At 37.3% G+C, this 19443-nt stretch overlaps 1 protein-coding gene across 3 annotated transcripts; it reads right to left on the bottom strand.

Annotated features, from left to right (window-relative positions):
• Positions 1-2906: 2906 nt before the first annotated feature.
• Positions 2907-18691, bottom strand: LOC138715081 (dymeclin). 3 transcript variants are annotated; one of them, XM_069847583.1, is made up of 9 exons: positions 18570-18691; positions 12846-12992; positions 8473-8594; positions 8316-8403; positions 8140-8244; positions 7387-7526; positions 5435-5940; positions 4255-4833; positions 2907-3464 (listed from the first exon to the last, which is right to left on the bottom strand). In XM_069847583.1, exons 3-9 carry the CDS (start codon positions 8588-8590, stop codon positions 3303-3305), a joined length of 1698 nt encoding a protein of 565 aa, XP_069703684.1. In that variant the 5' UTR covers positions 8591-8594; positions 12846-12992; positions 18570-18691; the 3' UTR covers positions 2907-3302. The 3 variants fall into 3 exon arrangements, with proteins under 3 accessions (XP_069703684.1, XP_069703682.1, XP_069703683.1); XM_069847581.1 differs by having other exon boundaries at positions 18216-18675; XM_069847582.1 differs by lacking the exon at positions 12846-12992 and having other exon boundaries at positions 18216-18675.
• Positions 18692-19443: the final 752 nt, after the last annotated feature.

Genomic DNA, 19443 nt, shown 5'->3' with positions numbered 1-19443 from the left:
TTGTCTCGAGAGTGTTCTGTTCACTCTATAAATAATGAAAGGGTTGCGTTTGGCGAATATCATTTTTTTTTAAATATGTGGAACTTCCCAGAAAAATTCATTAGCTACCAGAGAATGAAAATCTAAACTTTCGATTATCTTCTCTAACTAAAGATTCCATACAGAAGACTTGAAATAATTGCCACAGGAATCCTATTTTGCAGGAAGAACGGCTTATACTCACATTGAGGTAAATACTGTACAATTCTTACAAAATAGTGCCTAGTGAACATTCTCAACAATTTGATTGATATTAGTTATTATTTATTTGCTTATTTTTTTTTTTTATTTTTCGTGGTATTAAGGTACATGCAGAAGAAAGTGATTAAACTCTTGAAATGAAATTGAAGACTCCCATTACATCAATTAGTACTATTGGTGAACAACGATGTCCATTTGTCCGAATTCACTAGTAGTTTGTAATTTAAAAATTAATTAAATTCCACCTCCAGTTTTGAATCTATACGAAAAGTTGTCATGGCAGCTCTTTCGAACACATGAGCAATCAGTTTTTCTACATCCATTGTCTGCAGTGTTTCAAACTTTACAACCACTGACACAGGATTCCTGCCACACGTTACATAAGAGGTATGCACAAGGCAGAGCTTGACAGGCCGCTAGCTGATAGTGGGTACATCGCATGACTAGCCGAGAATGATATTCCCTGCTCTGTTTATAACATTATCACGTTGTAGCAACAATCAATCAATCTTCTTAATGTATCCAGCTGTTTGCTGACAACATAAGTCCACTATAGTCTATTTGATCGGTGTCTATTATAGATACCTATTGCTAGTAGCCAGAGTTGGGGTGTAGTCTCGTAGCAACTATGATATTCAAACAATCGCGCTGCAATTTTTTTTATTGATAGGTCAATGTCCAAGGGAAGCATAGAAAAAAATCGAAATCAAAATATTGTTTTTAAAAGTGAGAAAAAAATACTAACTTCGAAGTGATCTGCTCAAACCAAAAAATTTACGGTAAGCGATAAACTTTTTTATTTTTCACGTTAGATGGGAGGGGGGGGGGGGTCAAAGCGAAAAAAATGTTGAGTAAGAATGGAAATTCATTTTAAAAGTTATCACTGCCCAAAATCTTTACTGGTTACTGAGTTACGGCCAATTAATGTAAAGACTAAACTAAATGCGCGCAGTTTAAAATAAAATACAAATTTGTGTAAAATAAAAAGGACGAATACTTGAGTCAGTTACACAAATAATTGATAACAGTCATCCCTACTAATTACAGGAGTCATCATTGACATCTGGTCCACAGACCACCACCTCCAATGTCTCACTACTCCATGCCAAGGCTTGCACTGCAAGCTTGAAAGAATGACTGAAACCATTTTTGGAGCTTACAGCTTGCTGGAAAGCTAGCAGTAAAGCAACTGTTCATGAGTCAACGTGTGCGGTGTCATATGATTCTAGCGATTCATTTCCCTCACTACCACTACCAACTATTCTACCATCGTCAGCGTGTTCGTACCCTAAGGCAACAAGGTTTAGAAGTCCATGAAGAAGTGCATTGTATCTCGGAAGATGATTCAACAAGACGAGGAGATATTGTCATTGACAGAAAAAAGAACACAGGAACAATATTAGACCCGACTAACAGGTTTGAAAGAGATGCACAACAGCCAAAACTTACTGATGATGAAAAGAGGATCATCTATGAACCTTGCATTCCTTATTTTACTAAGCAGTATGTTGTTGTTTTCTAATGCCAGGCATTTGACAATAAAGTTATTTGACCTCTTGCACTCCAATATTTTTCAAAGATATTGTCATGGTTAGCCACTGACGCACAGATTTTGAGATGTTCTGAATCCATTTCTTGATTTACTAAGCAGTATAACATCATGGCTAATCATTGGTCAGTACACGGACTTTTTGGAGTTCGTGGTACCATCTCCAAATACACCTATAACCTTTTAAAATCAAAGGGATTCACATTTTACAATGTTGAGAAAATCCTTAAGAGAAATTCTGAAGGACTCAATTCAAATTTTGCAATTTCATCTCCATTCGAAATAACATGATTCACTTTAATTTTCTTTTGAAATTTATTGTGTGTATTATCATTGTAAACTTTTATATATACATTTGTTTTCTGGATCCTTGTGGTCACACTTATTGAAGGGCAGATGGTTTTATTTTATAAATCTGATGTGTGATTAAAACTTCCTACAATTTTTTAGGTTGCCTAATATGACACAACTTGATATAATAAAGACAAAAAAAAGGGATAGACAGTATGGTTGCGTGAGGGAAAAAATTGCATACACTAATATAATTTATAGTTTATTTTATTGTATAAATGATTTCGTATGATCTGTAGAGAACCTTTAATAGCCAAAATGGCTAAATTGTTCCCAAGTCTTTTACAAAAATCCACTACAAATGTTGATGTTGTCCACGTTGCTTCTATGAGAAGTCCTATTACTTTAATCAAGGAGATTTTGTATTTCTCTTTAAAGTAGGCAATCGTTGGATCGTAAATCTCCCGTTTTTCTTGATCTACTTCTTCTGGCTGACTACAGTTGGCCTCAAATCTGATGGCAGGATCAAAATATATGTGGTGTCCTATGTACGGTTAATGGCAATGATGTCAATCCTTCTACTTCCACTTTCCTCAGCAATGCATAAGACTGTCCAATTGTCATAATAAAATTTTATTCTTGCTTCTTGCCTAGTTTTGTTCTCCAGCATATTGCGTATCTTATCAGTTGATATTTCATTAGTTTTAATGCATCTAAACTAATGAAGACTAACAACCACTTGTGAGTTTTATCACTGATTATAATTATTCTTCGGAAATTATTTAAGAATACAAGTACAATATTTTGACATTAAAAAAGAGAAAAATATGTGAGATTTGTTTATAAATATATTTTGTACAAATTAAGTAGGTTACAATGTGTAATTTTACTGTTGACCAATAATGATCCATTAATTACAATCTAAAGCTCAATTGTGATTCTCTGAAATACATGGAATATACACAAAAAGTTGAAAGATAAATAAATTGAAAACAAAACTAGAAGTGTTGCTGTAACCATGTTCACAAGCATTCGTAGATATGGCAGTGGTCACGTCAGAACCTAAGAGCACTTTCTGTTTCGGAACAGAAGGTTTGCACATCATCTGCTCTTTTGGTTACAAACACATTTCCATTAAATTAAGAACAATTTTCAATTTTGATTGAAGAAGATGACAACCATAGGGAAGAGGACTTGGTTTTCTACATCACTGTTCTTACTTTCAACATACAGAGGGGGAACCACTGTCTGCAGCAAAGAGTTTGATGTTCGCAGGGTTCCAGTAGAGTCCGGAAGACTGGCACACCAAGGACCAAACATAAGGAATAAAAAAGTCCTCTGGCTGGTCTTCCTCCACATACTTGAATTTCAAGTCTGGAAACTTCTGCAACAAAGAAGTATAAGATGTGAAAAATATATTAAAAAAAAAAAAACATTTCCAATATTTTGGAATTTCCTTATGGCAATGAGATGCCTAACCCAGTCTGTAATGTTTTGCATTGATTTCTTCTCTCTGAAGAAGAGACAGTTAACTATTCTAAAATGTTGGAGACAGTTCTTTTCAGCGTTTAAGTACGAAACAAAATTATATATTCATGTGGGTACATGGTGACAAGGGCAATAAGAGATATTGTTTGCCTCGCAGAAGACAAAGTTAGAAATATTACTATTGGACCAAAATCATATTGTTATATTTCAAGAAGTTTGGTGCATTTCTTAGTGAAAATGGAGAATGTGTGGGTCTCAGACTAATCAAAGGTTGATCAGAAGACCCCCTATGTATATCACGAAGCAGGTCTTTGTCCTGGAACTTGAATATAATGGGCTTTCTTATGGAACTCCAAATGCAAGCTTTGCAGGCTAGGAGAAAACTGTCTTACATATAATCTATGAATTTAATTCATTCAGTTTCAGAAGATATTAATTGTTTGGTATCATACATCTAGGGCAGAAAATACTACCAAAAGAGATTGTGAGTTAACTTCTGAGACTGATAAAAGATTTCACAGCTGTTTAATTATGCTCTTTTGATATTAAAGAGTACATTAATTTGGACTAATGTGGACAGAAGCTAATTTAAGACACTCCTAATTTTGTTCTGTTTTTATTCTACATAATCACCTAAACATCATGACAGCCTCAAATATCATAAGAGAAAGTAAAAGGAAATAAACCTTGAGCCTGTCCTTCGGCCACTGCAGTGCACCATGTTGGATAGTGGCAAGCACCTCTGCCACACCTAGGTCGCGTTGCACTTGGTCCAAGCGGTTTGAGAAGTACAGAATGACAGCATCAATGTTGTGCACAATGTCCTGGAAGGCAGGATGTGCACGAAAGGGCTCGAATACGTGCTTCTTGTACAGCAGAGTGTACACCAGGTTGGGGTTATGTGCCAGTTGACGGCTGAGGCATGAGTTGAGGATCTCGAGCACCATGCGTAGCACCTCCTCCAACACACCCAGGTCCTGTGCCAGGTCAGCATCATCTCGCTGCCGCAACTGTTCAGCCAGGCGGGCATGCTTCCTGGCCAGAGTTTCGAACAGGCTGACTAGACGCTGGCTCACATATGGATGCAGTGCCCGAAACTGCCCTGACATATTTGCCAGTGCAGCCAAGCAGTTGGTGTGCAGGTACTTGTCGCGCATCTTGAGCATGTTGTACTGAATAGTGCGGATGACTACCAGCACCAGAAGGCCACCCAGCGAAATCTCTGAGATTGAGCGTTCTGTGTACCATGCCACAGCTTTCAGCATCTGCCAAAAAGTTTTAATTTTTGCTTGAAACCAATTTCCAAAATGTCTTTCTCAATTATTTTCTTATATCTACAACAATGAGTACCACCCTCAGTGGTCAATTGATTATTGAATTATATGCAAAGTTTGTGCATTCAAATTCAACCACAGCTATGGTTTTCGAAGCACAACAAAAATCTTTTGTTTGTAGCATAAGTAAAGTTTCAATATGCCAGACTTACAAGAGACTCATCCCTGACTAAGAGCACAAAGGCAAAATTTTCTAAGAGATCTGTCCCTGACTACAACCACAAAAGAAAAATTTTCTGAGATCTGTCCTTCACAAAAGCAAAATTTTCTGGTCATTTATCGTTCATATAAAAATTAACTCTACTGGTCATCTTCATTATTGCTCTAGCATCAGATTATTAAATGTCGAAATTCTCAAACTATACAGAAGATTTCGTCAACCATATCTGAAGCTGTTACCAATTAACACTCTGTAAGTTGTATATTTGCAGTAACTCCCATAACATTCACTAGAAACTGAATACTTTTAGAAAAAATTTGTAAAGTCTAAGTAATTTATCCAATTCACTGAAAACATAATGAACACTCTCACCGTCTCGTGCACTGTTTTGTTGAAGAGGTCGTCCTCACTGAGGATGAGCAGGATGATAAGCGACATGTAGATGTGGTGAGAGTTACTGTCAGGTGCATGGTACAGGGTCTTGAGGATAGGCACCACCAACAGTTCAAGGTCAGTGCGTGCCAGGATGAAAGTCTTAACATGGCGGTTACGATGCAGCAGTAGGTACAGCAACAGTGTTGTTTGGTCACAGCTTGGTGCTTGGCACAGTGTCACATACAGCCGACCTAAGTCCAGTTTAAATGTGGCTGCTGCCCGTGTTGGTGTCGCTGAATTGGAGCAGGAAAATAGTGCCTGTCGGTATGGGTTATGTAGGTTCTTGTCAGTGGTGCAGTGGTTCGCCAGCACCAGCACCAACAACAGTGCCTGATTTGCCAAGGGAGCCTCCAACACCTCACACGGCTTTGTGATGGGTACACCATTTGCAGGTGCTGGCAAGCTACGTGTCATGCCAAATGTCAGCATATTCCAGAGTTCAGCTGTAATACAATAGATGAATATTAACATAAACTACTGATACTATTAACTGTGATAATGCAGCAACACAGGAATAACAACCTTCAGGAGTTTCAACATGTTAACTTGAAAAAAATATATCTAACAGCAACCATGCATTCATTCTATGATAAGATATCAAGGCTACTCTGAGAAAATTTGTATGTTCTTGATGTACCGGTTTCTTACTGTGCATATATGAAGTTATAACTGAGAGCAAGGCATGTAAAACACACACTACTGCGCCCACTTCTACACCTGCATACCTTTTTCTGCACAAATGTCGTAACCTTCTCCTAGAATCGAACTCAAGATTTCACTGTGAGAGAGCGTATCAGCTAACTGAGCTGTGACTGGTTCAATATTCATGGGATTCAAACCTTATATTCAACCTATGTAAAGCAGGTTCCACGTTTTAATACAAATACTGTCCTAACTGAACAGGAATAATGGGTGAATAATGACAAGTTAAAGGTCCTACTATTGGACCAAAAAAATTAATGTAAGAGACAACGAAATATGAAATCTGAAATTCGTTGGTCTACATAAATAGAATACCAGAATTCCATTGTGTTACGATATACTGAATGAAAGGACTAACAAGAGGTGACTATTACTCTAATTTATAGTAGGATAAAAAGAAAAAAATGTATTCTTCTTGTTGCAAAATATTACAAAAGAAAATTATTAAAAAAATATGTCACAGGAGAGAATGAGAAGTAGCATACAATGTTGTTAAAATAGAAAAGACGAAGTTTCATATCAAATCAATAGTACTACTAGATTTACAGGTTGATTATCTGATTGGTTAGTAAGCTGGTTGGTTTTCAATGCCAACCACTTGACAACTAGTGCTGTTCCCAATTATTAGGCATATTGGTTCAATGTACACATAAAAGGTTATGGACCCCTGAAATTTTTAAATAACTTGCTCCCATCAATCCCACTAGATGCCTCCACAGTTGTTACGTGATGAGATTTCTTATGAAGACTTCAATCGAGTAATGAGAGTCTGGACATAACGTTCATTTTTATTCATGAACAAAGGCCGACAACTTCAGGGGTTTTTGTTTAAAAATCCACCTTCTAGTGAGTTTGTACCATTAAACCACAGAGGCTGACAATAATGAAAAATATTATCATTTACAATAAAACAAAATATTTATAAGTCATACAAATTATTGTTGCCTTGCACTACTGCAGCCTTCACAGATCTATAGTGTAAATGTACAATTTACAATCATCCAAAAATATTCGCAACATAAAATCTTCTTTTACATTTATATGCAACTGAGTGAAAGAATTTAATGTTTGCACTCTTTCCACTGGTATATGTACAGTAAGAGCTACTGCACAATATCTCCTGAGATAAGTAATGAATAAAAATCTATAGAATTAGTGCGTTAAAACACATAAAACTTGAGTCTTACAGGCCAGGCCAATGACAACACTGCCACCTGGTGAGCTACGATGTAAACCAGGAGGTGCCTTATCCTGGTTGATGAAGTGCTGCAGCAGTGTCTTGACCAGCAGTGGTGCGTGGATAGAGTATCGCCCCTGCATCAAACTTCTGCAAATTCAAACAACATTCAACTAGTATCAAATACAGCAATACCTGCAGAACATCCTTTTAGTTCACGTGTTCCTGGCAATATATAGCTTGTTATTTAGCGATGCTGTATCAATTACTAGGTTATGTAGCATCAATGGAATTGGTGAGATGAAGCTGAGGATTCGCCATGTTATTACCTAACAATTGCCTTACAGTTGGAGAAACCTCTGAAAAAACCCAACCATGTAATCAGCACGAGCACAGGTCTAGATTAGTATGCAAATGAGCTAACCCCTGAGCGACAGGAGTTGTTGTGGCAGAACATTTCTTAGTTTATTTATTATATCTAAACTTCATAGAACATATGTATCTTCATCAACTTAACGATTTTATTACAATCATACTAAGTTAATTGCGAATATCAAAACATGATAATTTGTTTCTTATGTATAGCTGTATTATTTTCCTAACTGATTGGAGGTTTTATATTGACATAATACTTACATTTCCAGTTAAAAGAAAAATAATCTTCCCAGCATCATTTTTCCTCGGTGTAATTTTCGGAATATTACATAGGAGATACTTGCATAGAAGAATTTAAAGAACTCAATGAAAAAACAATGATGCGCACCTGTAGATGCAAGACTTGGTGGCAGGTTGTTGTGAAAACATCTGCACAGAAAGTAGCACCAATAGGCAGTTGATGGACTCCAGGTGCAATGGGTATGTGAAGTCTCTGAAACAAACAAAACCTGCAGTTCCCGTGCCTGTGTGTGTCCACACTATTGCTCACACATTGTGACTTACTTGAGGGGCACATCCACCACGATCTCAATCAGCGAGTCCATGAACACCTCGAGCCGTGCAGCACTGTCCTCGTCCTTGCGGTGGGCGCCTGCGGCAAACAGAACATGGCAGCCACGAGATCATCACTAGTGCCGACTTCAAACAGATGTCTGCTTACCGTCTGGTGGGCAGGCCTCAAACTGACGCACAAGGTCGTCCTCTTTCAGATTCTCCACAAAGAACTTGGTGACACATCGCAAGATGAAGAGTGCATTGTATGTCTGCCAGCTGAACATGTTGCTGAAACACAGATGAAAATATATCACAATAGATTCCCGGACTTTTTGTCACCATCGGAATTAATGTCATAAGGAGAAGAATGTCATACGGCTGCTTTGTCATGGGAGTTTGACGTCACAGCAGAATTTATGTCCTATGTGCAGCATTGTTATATGGCGTATATAAATTTACTGAAATTTGTAAAGAAACAGGTAAATCTATTGTGAGTATTACATATTTTACAAAATATAACACTTTATTGAAATTTGTAAAGAAACAGGTAAATCTATTGCGAGTATTAGATATTTTATAAAATATTATAAAATACACCGTGTCCTGCCTAGAGGAATCGAGAAATAAATGCTCACCACTTAAATTGAGATAAAGATATTGCTGTGATTTATATCTGACAAGATAGAGAAACTGTCCAAGTTTATGCAACAAAGTTTGAAAACAACTGCTTGCGTAACTTTCGTTTATTTGTTGCTAGGGCACTAAAACAACACTAAAACAAGCCTGGCGACATTTTATAGAAGAACATGCTATGGTAAACACGTGGACACTACAACAGAAAGTTCAGTGTGTGCTATGGCTTACTTACTTACAAATGGCTTTTAAGGAACCTGAAGGTTCATTGCCGCCCTCACATAAGCCCGCCAGCGGTCCCTATCCTGTGCAAGATTAATCCAGTTTCTATCATCATACCCCACCTCCCTCAAATCCATTTTAATATTATCCTCCCATCTACGTCTCGGCCTCCCTAAAGGTCTTTTTCCCTCTCGTCTCCCAACTAACACTCTATATGCATTTCTGGATTCGCCCATACGTGCTACATGCCCTGCCCATCTCAAACGTCTGGATTTAATGTTCCTAATTATGTCAGGTGAAGAATACAATGCGTGCAGTTCTGTGTTGTGTAACTTTCTCCATTCTCCTGTAACTTCATCCTGCTTAGCCCCAAATATTTTCCTTAGCACCTTATTCTCAAACACCCTGAACCTATGTTCCTCTCTCAGAGTGAGAGTCCAAGTTTCACAACCATACAGAACAACCAGTAATATAACTGTTTTATAAATTCTAACTTTCAGATTTTTCGACAGCAGACTGGATGATAAGAGCTTCTCAACCGAATAATAACACGCATTTCCCATATTTATTCTGCGTTTAATTTCCTCCCGAGTGTCATTTATATTTGTTACTGTTGCTCCAAGATATTTGAATTTTTCCACCTCTTCGAAGGATATGGCTAGCAGAAGAAAAATCTGTTATGTGAATATGTCGTGTTTGTCATACATGGAATGTAATCCACCTGGGCATAAAGCAATTCTCAAGTGGAACACAACACTCCGAGAAACAGGATATTTGCTACTGCAAACTGGGAAACATGTGAAACGATGTGTAACTGAGGAGACAATTGAATGTGTGTGAACGACATTCACTAGGAGTCCACAGACTGGACTGACAAGAAACTCCATCATTGGACTCTTCTTCTTCGAAGAGACTACAGTCACAGGAAATGTGTATCTGGACATGTTGCAGAACTTCGTTGTTGACAAACTTTCCCCAGGATCAGTTTTCATCCCATCATCATCAACGGGTGCATGAGTTCTTGGATGAAAAATTCCTCAATAGGTGGATCCCTTTGCCTTGCCTCCCAGGTCACCTGATTTGATCCACTTGAACTTTTTTTCTGGGACTTTGTGAAGGATGCTGTGTACCAAAGAAGTAGAGCTAACAACACTTTGAAGGAACTGTGGCAGCGCATCAAAAATGCAGCTGCGCTAGTGACCACAAATGCTACAGAACACTTGGCGAGAGATTGAATACCGTTTACATGTGTGCAGAGCAACTCAAAGCACACACATCAAGTTGCACTGAGCATTCTCTGAGAATTTTTACATCAAGTTATTTAAAAAAGTATGTTAATAAACAATTATTTACACTCGAAATTGTCACCTATTTCTCGACCCCTCTAAGCAGGACACTGTGTATATAACTTTATTGAAATTCATAAAGAAACAGGTAAATCTATTGCGAATATTAGATATTTTATAAAATATTCCTGAGGCAGTTCAAAATGCACTTGCAAAATTGTGCACAAGTATTCGCAGGTATTGTAAGGTCCTGTTTTCATCACGATATTCCTGATACCTTGCAACAACCCTTTCGACCCGCTTGTCGAGATCCGAGTACATTTTCTTTTTCTTTTGTGGTGAGTGTCCGCTTTCCAGTTTTTCAATATTGCACCATTTTTCATAGGCCTATGTTTGAGGTACATGTACCCCTTATAAATTAATTTCTTACCCCCTTTCGCTGTAGGTATGAATTTTGTTTCATCTGCCATTTCGAAATTTAACTGCACGAATTTTTAATTTTGATAACTTGAATTTTGCTTATGTTACCATATAAGCCATTTCGTTTGTTGTTACCATAGAAGCCATTTACTTTGATGCATACTGTATTGACAATATACAATATATACTGACATAATTTTTAGTGAAGTACTGTACCCGTGGCAATATTAATATTGTGACATAATGTCTGCATGACATTTTAATACACTGTGATGAAAAGTCCGCGGTACGTTTCGGTTGTGACAGAAAGTCCGGACACAAACACAACAACAGACAAAAGAAAAAATTTCGGTTAGACCAGTCCTGAGCATGACAATTACAATGCGTTCTTTTCAACATGCGATATCAGATTGTTTCCTTCTGAAAGTTTTAATTACTCATAGGTTTTCGCAACTTTTGCAATGATTCTAGGAGCCATCATCTATTTTTCTAATGCCAACATCTCACAGAGACTGCCAGGACATTTGCCCATTAGACAGAGGGGGGGATGGCAAATAAATTTTGTCTGAAACCCTATCACTTGGAGACAGAATATTTTTATGTGTCGTAAATCTAGAATTTCTAACTTTACTTGCCTTCCAAAGATAAGCTAAGTATTTGTAATGCAAGAGAGTTATAGCCACCGGTGTGGCTCAGTCGGTTAAGGTGCTTGCCTGCCAGTCTGAAGTTGCGCTCGGGCGCGGGTTCGATCCTCACTTGGGCTGATTACCTGGTTGGGTTTTTGCCGAGGTTTTCCCCAACCGTAAGGTGAATGCCAGGCAATCTATGGCGAATCCTCAGCCTCATCTCGCCAAATACCATCTCACTACCACCAATCTCATCGACACTAAATAACCTCGTAGTTGATATGGCGTCGTTAAATAACTAAAAAAAGAGCTATAATAGGAGAAAGGAGTTCATAGGCCAGATTAAGTGTAATCTGTCAAGAATCTTCTCGCAGTCACGGGTGGAGTGACACATGCACAAAAATGGCGGTAATTTCAAACAACTTCTCTGCACCTCCCCATTATATTCATATTACATCAATTTTTTAAACGTAACCATCCCTATTATAATTTTTTATTTATTCCCCCCCCCCCCTTTTCTTTTTGTAAAAAAAAAATCTTGAGGAATACCATAAGCATTTCCAGAATATGATATTCCAGAAAGTAAAAGTAGGAAATCGGCTGTAAAATTTGAAATGATTTAGATATGACCAACCAAATATGTCGTGTTAGAATTTGTACAGAAACATACAAAGACCGTTATTGCAATTAAAGTGTTTACTGGTTCTGGTTTATGATTATCATTATGATTTATAATGATGCACGTGGCTAGAAAAATTTACCAGTATATCAGATTAGTTTTAAATAATAACATTCCTATATACTGAAAATGAAAGCTCACCTTTCACTATCTCCCGGTATTTTGAAGAAATGTTTTGTGGGATGACTACTCCTCCTAATTCCACTATCGGGATACTCGCATTTAATACATGTAGCCATTGCAATGTAACAGACGAACAAGAATTCTTTAACTAAAATTCAAAAATTCAAAATGTATTCCATAAAATGCAATTTACAGGACTAACAAGTTAAACCAAGAGTAAGCATGTTAATTCTCCAGTCCCATGAGTCTAAATTTAGTGATGAAATGTTGGTAAGAAACGATGTGAGTGCTCTCAATGGAGACTGCTTAGAGTTAAAAGCGATTAACAGGAAAAAGATAGGATTGAACCCCTCTCTCTCATTATAGCCCTCTTGTTGTAATACACTTAAAACCAAGCTACTACCTTCAGTTAAGTTGGAACCTATGAATTTCAAATCCAATAACAAACATACCGTACTACACCTAACCACACCACCATCATGGACAATGTAGCACAATGGCCAAGTACAATAGAGTATACATAGAAGCATGAGAAATGGCATATTCTTACTTGTCAGTCTGCGCAGAGGCAAGCAACTCAGAGGCACGGCTTAGGAACACGTGCAGCAGAGACCCAAGATTGCCTGACTGCAAATTGTTCTCCAGCAACTGACGGCAGGTGGCCTCAATACGCTCATCCAATGCATGGTGTTCTGAGCTGCAATGTCATAAAATTAATTAATGCATTCATTCATAGTGTTCTGCCCAAGGGCAGGTCTTTCACTGCAAACCCAGCATTTTCCAGTTTTTCCTATTTTCTGCCTTCCTCTTCGTCTCCGCATACGATGCATCTTAATGTCGTCTATCATCTGATATCTCCTTCTGCCCCAAACTCTTCTCCTGTTCACCATTACTTCCAGTGCATCCTTCAAAAGGCAGTTTCTTCTCTACCTGATCAGTTTCAGCATCATCCCTTCTTCACCCACTCTTTCCAATACAGCTTCGTTTCTTATTCTGTCTGTCCATTTCACACGCTTCATCCTTCTCCATATCCACATTTCAAATGCTTCTAGTTACTTCTCTTCACTTCGTAATGCCCATGTTTCTGCCCCATACAAAGCTGCACTCTACACAAAGCACTTCAATAGTCTCCTCCTTAAGTTCTTTCTCCAGAGGGCCGCAGAAAATGCTCCTTTTTCTATTAAAAGCTTCCTTTCCCATTACTATCCTCCTTTTGAAATAAAATTAGGTAAATTACTTCTGAATTATCACATCAGTGAAAAAAAACTCCAGTAGTTTAAATATGGTAGAGACAGACGATGAATTTTAATTTGTTACCTGTGACATATTGCATAGTATATGACCAATGTTGCTAAAATTACTATTTAGAGCAGCGTGCATCCATGGCTGCTAGCAGGTATGCTTTCTCCCTCTCCTTTCTGCATGATTGTGCATATTCCGATACACTCCTTACCCATTACTCATTTCAGTGAGTGTTGATGACCACTGATTTAGAGCAAGTACTCTGCTTGTGATGAACTACAGGTTGCTCGCACTGCACTCTAGACTAAACATAAGAGCCGTATAGAGTTAAATATTAATGATGTACTAAATTATATTTGAATATTCTTATTTAGTCCTACAATATGTTTCAAGTTCCCGACGTTTACTTAATTAGGCCTACCTTTAATGTTTATAGGCCTATAATGACAAGGCTATGATTGTTAGGTGCAAAAATTAGGATTTTTTTCGTTAAAATGTAAAAAGTACGTAGGGCCTACCATAGGAAAACTAAATAAAAGTATCTGATATGGTAAATTAAAATTCTAATTATTTTAGTAAATATTACTTATAAATAATGTGCAGCACTCCAGTGGCGAAGCTAAGATGTAAATACTGGGTAGGCTGAAAAAATCTGTTCACCTTGTATCTTTTTATAGAACAGATATTTATCAGCCTTTCTATCAAGAAGATGATGACCATTCATTTTCACCCCCAAACAGAATACAGATACCCTTATACAATATAACTTGTCTCAGAGCACCCTGTTAACCGAGGATATTTCTCATACCATGACAATTGAAAGTTTCTATTTTGTCTTCCTCCAGCTGCTATTTCAATATGTAAATGTGGTGTCGATCTTCTATCGTTGTAAGCATATTGTGTTCCATATGTCCAACTTGAAAACGATTTCTCTTTTAATTCTTCAAATAATGACCTCAATGTTTTCTCAGTATGAGTTACTTTTACACAAAATTAATATGTAACTCTCACACACACACACACACACACACATCAACAAATCATAGAACACCAATATAGCGCGATGTATTATTGTTATTGAAAGCTAGCCTCCTTTCGTACAGAGATGTGGCGAATCGATACCTCCTCCCCAGTCCCCCCACCCTCAAGCTTGCAAATCAATGTCATAGCCATGCCTTTAGAGGCTTTGTGTCACAGGTCTCGCAATGAACTCTCCATACTGGAATGACTTCCCACAGTGAAGTTAATATATGGAAGGATTAGAGTAAAACAAAGTGTTGCGATAAATCATTATTACAAACTTATATGACTACTGTTACTAGGTATAATAACTCAAATTTTTTGGTTAGGCTAAGTCTCAAAAGCCTCTTAAGAGCTTCGCCACTGCAGCACTCACAGATATTATTTGCACTACGTCTCGCTAACTGCTAAAGAATTACATACCAGAAAAGAAATTTAACCATAAATCCTATCACCTCACAGCAACAGAACTCACAACTGAGTGGTCATATCACAAAGCTATGTCGTAATATTTCTGAAAAGTTGAATTTATGAAGAACGTAGGCCTACTGCTGTCATAATATGATATGAAACTCCAGCCAGCATGCCACAATGAATAAACATAAACTTTAAGACACCTATATTCACTCCAACAGATGTTTATGTTTGGTAATGGAAGCAGAATTGTTTTCTTACCTTACACTGGAAAGGCACAAATATGTCAACAATTTTTATGCGTGTTATTTACAGTCTAGTGATACTTACTATCTATTTGACATGTAAGACACTGAAAGATTATTTTCCCAAGATTACAGTATTTGGCTCTAAAAGATACTTTTCAGTGCCAACAATTCATTTTGTGTGCACAAGGTAGAATGGTGAGAGTAGAGGGAAAGGAAGGAATCCATAAACTGAAATTCAACCCAGAGCTATGAACTACTACCTACTCTATTCTCCACTCATGAGATGTAGGCTACTGCCTGTTAGCAGACGTACAGTATCAGCTAGGTAGAGATCTCAATCAGGCAGATTAGTAACTGTACTAGCAACGAAACATATCTAACAGAGCAATTCGTTCTCAGCATTATAACAAATTATCATTGTAGGTTATATTCATTTTCAGTATACCCCATTTGGTAGGATCCAAGAAAGAGTCTCTGTTTACCCGATTAAGAAGTTGGATGATGTAATAGGCCTACATGATGTCACATGTTCGCATATTACACTGCAAGTACAAAAAATTGTTTTAATAAAAATGTGGCAATTTAACTTGCAGTACCTAAATACTAAAGGGAGAAGTGTAGTGAATCGATTTAATATACAATACGTATAGTAAGACAATTAATAAGGAATGAGTGTAGTATCGCCATCATTGGAATATTTAGGAAAATCGCATTAAGCAGAACGTAGAAGCTCCGCCCACCACCACTTCCACTTTTCCCCTATTAGCTCACCAGACACACTACGTGAGTGTTGTGTCGAATGCACATTTCATGTGGGTGGGGATAACTCCCCCTACTGGCGTTCTCTTTATTGCGATTTTGCCTATCCGAGTATTTATCATATTAGTTCCGTGTATAATATACAGTAGGTTAATTAATTCGTGATGTATTTTCCATATTAACTGCAATAAGGTTTGGAGTTTGACTACTGGGCGGATTTTTAAATAAGGACTTTTGATTATAGGGTAGTTTTATAAAGTGAAAACAGTGTTTTGCTTTTTATTTGTCGGAAATGTCGGGAACATGCTTTTTTGTTTGTTTTTTTTTTATTAATTTATTAAGATTTATACGGTTGAATTCAGCAGGCTTCATGGTGATTAGTGGCTCGGTTTGAGTGAGGGTTGTTGTGATTAGCTGCTGGGTGGGGAGTTCAACTGGTCGATCTATTGCAGTGTTGAAGGATGTGTCTTTTGTCTCGACTTCGATTGAAGTAGATCGTGTCTTGTGCGGGGAATGTAGAATGAGTGAGGTAGAGTTTATTAGATTGAGAGAAGAAGAACTGCGTGAGTTCTTAATTAATCATGGTGTCGATCGATTGGAGTATTGAAGGATCTGCCTTTTGTGTGGATGACTCCAATCGAAGTGGATTGTGCCTTGTGCGCAGGATGTAGAAAAAGTGAGGTAGAGTTTATTAGATTGAGGGAAGAAGAAATGCTTGAGTTCTTAATCATGGTGTATTATCTGACAGTTGCGCGTGTGGCATTTGTGGAGATATTTTGAAAGCAGATTGGAAGAGGAAGTGTTTTAGGTGTCAAAGAAGGGTTAGTGGTTTGAATAGGGGGTTGTGATTGTGATTGGTTGCTAGATGGTGGAGTTCGATTGATCGATCAATTGCTATATTCGAGGCTCTGTCTTTTGTTTTTTGATTTGGATCTTGGATGACAGTGGGTGGACGTCTGATGCTGTGACAGCATGGTTGTACATCTTGCACATACGAAAGATAGGTTTGGTTAATTTAGGTTTTTATTAACCAAGTCGTACCAAGAATAATCATGGTTTGTTATTTGATAGTTGTGTGTGTGGGAATAGTGTGGATATTTTGAAAGCAGACTGGGAGACCCTATATTCACCACTTCACGTCTAATTGGTAAGTTGCAAGCTTATTATATATATAACTTATATTTTTTTTTATCCAATGCCACCAGGTTGTCTTTTCGACATTTCTGGTCTTCTCTCCTGGCCGTTGCTTAATTGTAACCCACTTCTGAGGTTGGGGCGCCTGGAAGGTGGAGTTACTTTACCCCGTTGATGTGATAAGATGATTATGATAATGTGGTGCCAGGAGAGGTCTTAAATCTAAACTTAACCTAAATTCCAGACAATGGACGAACGCAGGAATAATCCCCTTTAAGGAAAAATTCCTGTGCTCTAACCGGGAATCGAACCCGGGTCTTCATGAACTATAGCCAGAAGCTCTGACCACTAGACCATGAGGCTTATTATATTCGCTGGTAATTATGAATTTTGGACTGCTTTTTTCAAACTCTCATTTTCGGCCTATTTTACCGTCGTAAAAACGACATAAATACTTCCAATTGTCGGAAATGATCTATAATAACGTATTCTTAGGTTAGGTTAGTTTAGGTTGTAGTTCATTTCCGACAAATGAAAATATTTCTATCGGTTTTGCGACGATAAAATACGGCGAAAATGGAAGTTTGGAAAAAACTGTCCAAAATTCAGAAGTAGTCAAATTCCATAATTACCCAAACTAATCAATTCAGTTCTATTAATAATGTCATATTATCTATATTTTAATACCTTTGGAAGTATTTGATGTTAATTGTAAGTAAAATTTTTAAGTTTTTGTTCATAAACGGATTCGTAACGTAATGGCTATGACAGTGGTTCACTAAACGAAAGGTCCTAGGATCGAATCCCGGCGTATTCGAAGGTAAGTCATGTATTCCAATGCAATATAAAATGGTTTGTAGAATGAAATATGTATTGGGAGAAAGAAGTAGGCCTAGAGGAAAATATGTGAGGAAGGGAGTGCAGTGGAGTGGTGTAGGGTGGGAGGAAAAAGTGGTGGTAGCAGGAGTGTCGTGCGGGTGGTAGCCCCCGATTAAAATCACATTTTAAAGTATTTTCGTGCGTGACATATATCGCGTCATCGGTCTCCTATTGGTCTGGAAAAACAGCAACTGATCCTTGGATTTTATCCCACATTTACATACCTGGTTGTTGGAGGTGTGAAAGAAAACGACAAAAACCTATTCCAGAATGGATCATTTGATGATATGTGTTCTTTCCTGGCGAACTTTTCCAGATATTCATTTGACTCGAGATCACCATGTCTGCTTGTAGAAGTTCCCATTCTTATCACCATTCAGAGCAGCATTTGAACAAAAATGAAACTTGATAACATAACCTTTCCATGTAAATGAACACTATATACCGCAAGTTCTTTCCATAAACAAGTCCTGAGTGTCTCATACAATTACACAGTTTAATAAATTTATTTTTCAGTATAGTACGAAATACACGTCAAATGATTATGAAATGAACTATGAACTTAAAAGAATAATTACGTTTGCCACGCAGATTCATCATCCTAATCTTACAATCGTTCTAGGTTAGAGTGGCTACGATTCTAGGGCCACATCGCCATTCGCCATCGCCTCATGGGAAATGGTTTTTTTGTCAAAGAAATTAAAAGGCAAAGACAACGTAATGCCACAGTCTACTATATACAGTCGCGAAGCTTGAGGTGTTTTTTTGCAAATCTCGTGATAAAGCGCTCCAAGCGGTTAGCAACTAGAAACAATAGACTGTCCACGGTCCACTTTGGATTGTGTCGTATTTCCATCGAGTGCTAGCTCGTTGCGTATTTCACATTGATGCTTGTGAAATGTTCGTTATTGGTTCTAATGAAAATGTTAATGGCTAAAATACAATAATTGGAATAATAATATTTTACTAGAGACGTAGAAAAATTAAGTTTGTTTTAATGAAATTTATTGATCACGTTTTATTTTCAATTCTGGCGGAATTATTATTGCTTAGGCCTACTTTTTTTTTTTTCAAAGGATATATTTTTAATTATAGCTGTTAATTTTGTTGTTATTTACTAGAGACGTAGAAAAAGTCTGTTGCAATAAAATTTATTGATCACGCTTTATTTCCAATTCTGGTATGATTATTATTATTGCTTAACCTCATCCCATTTTGTTAACTACGTAAGCCTACACTACAAGTACCGGTACACGTAAGTTACTCCATTAATTCATATTTCCATTATTATTGTTGTAAAGGGAAATGAACATTAATATTTATTGGTTTCATAGTTAATTATCACTATAATCTTGAATGAGTGAAGAGATTATAGTAAATTTCAGTTCGTTTTGCACAAACAAAAATAATATTAACCTATTTCTTGCAGGTATCTTTGAGTTCATGGTGGAA

The sequence above is a fragment of the Periplaneta americana genome, chromosome 15 (assembly GCF_040183065.1).
Source record: "Periplaneta americana isolate PAMFEO1 chromosome 15, P.americana_PAMFEO1_priV1, whole genome shotgun sequence".
Classification (NCBI taxonomy): domain Eukaryota; kingdom Metazoa; phylum Arthropoda; class Insecta; order Blattodea; family Blattidae; genus Periplaneta; species Periplaneta americana.
The sequence above is the reverse complement of the archived record's forward strand: the minus strand, read 5'-3'. Positions and strand labels throughout refer to the sequence as shown.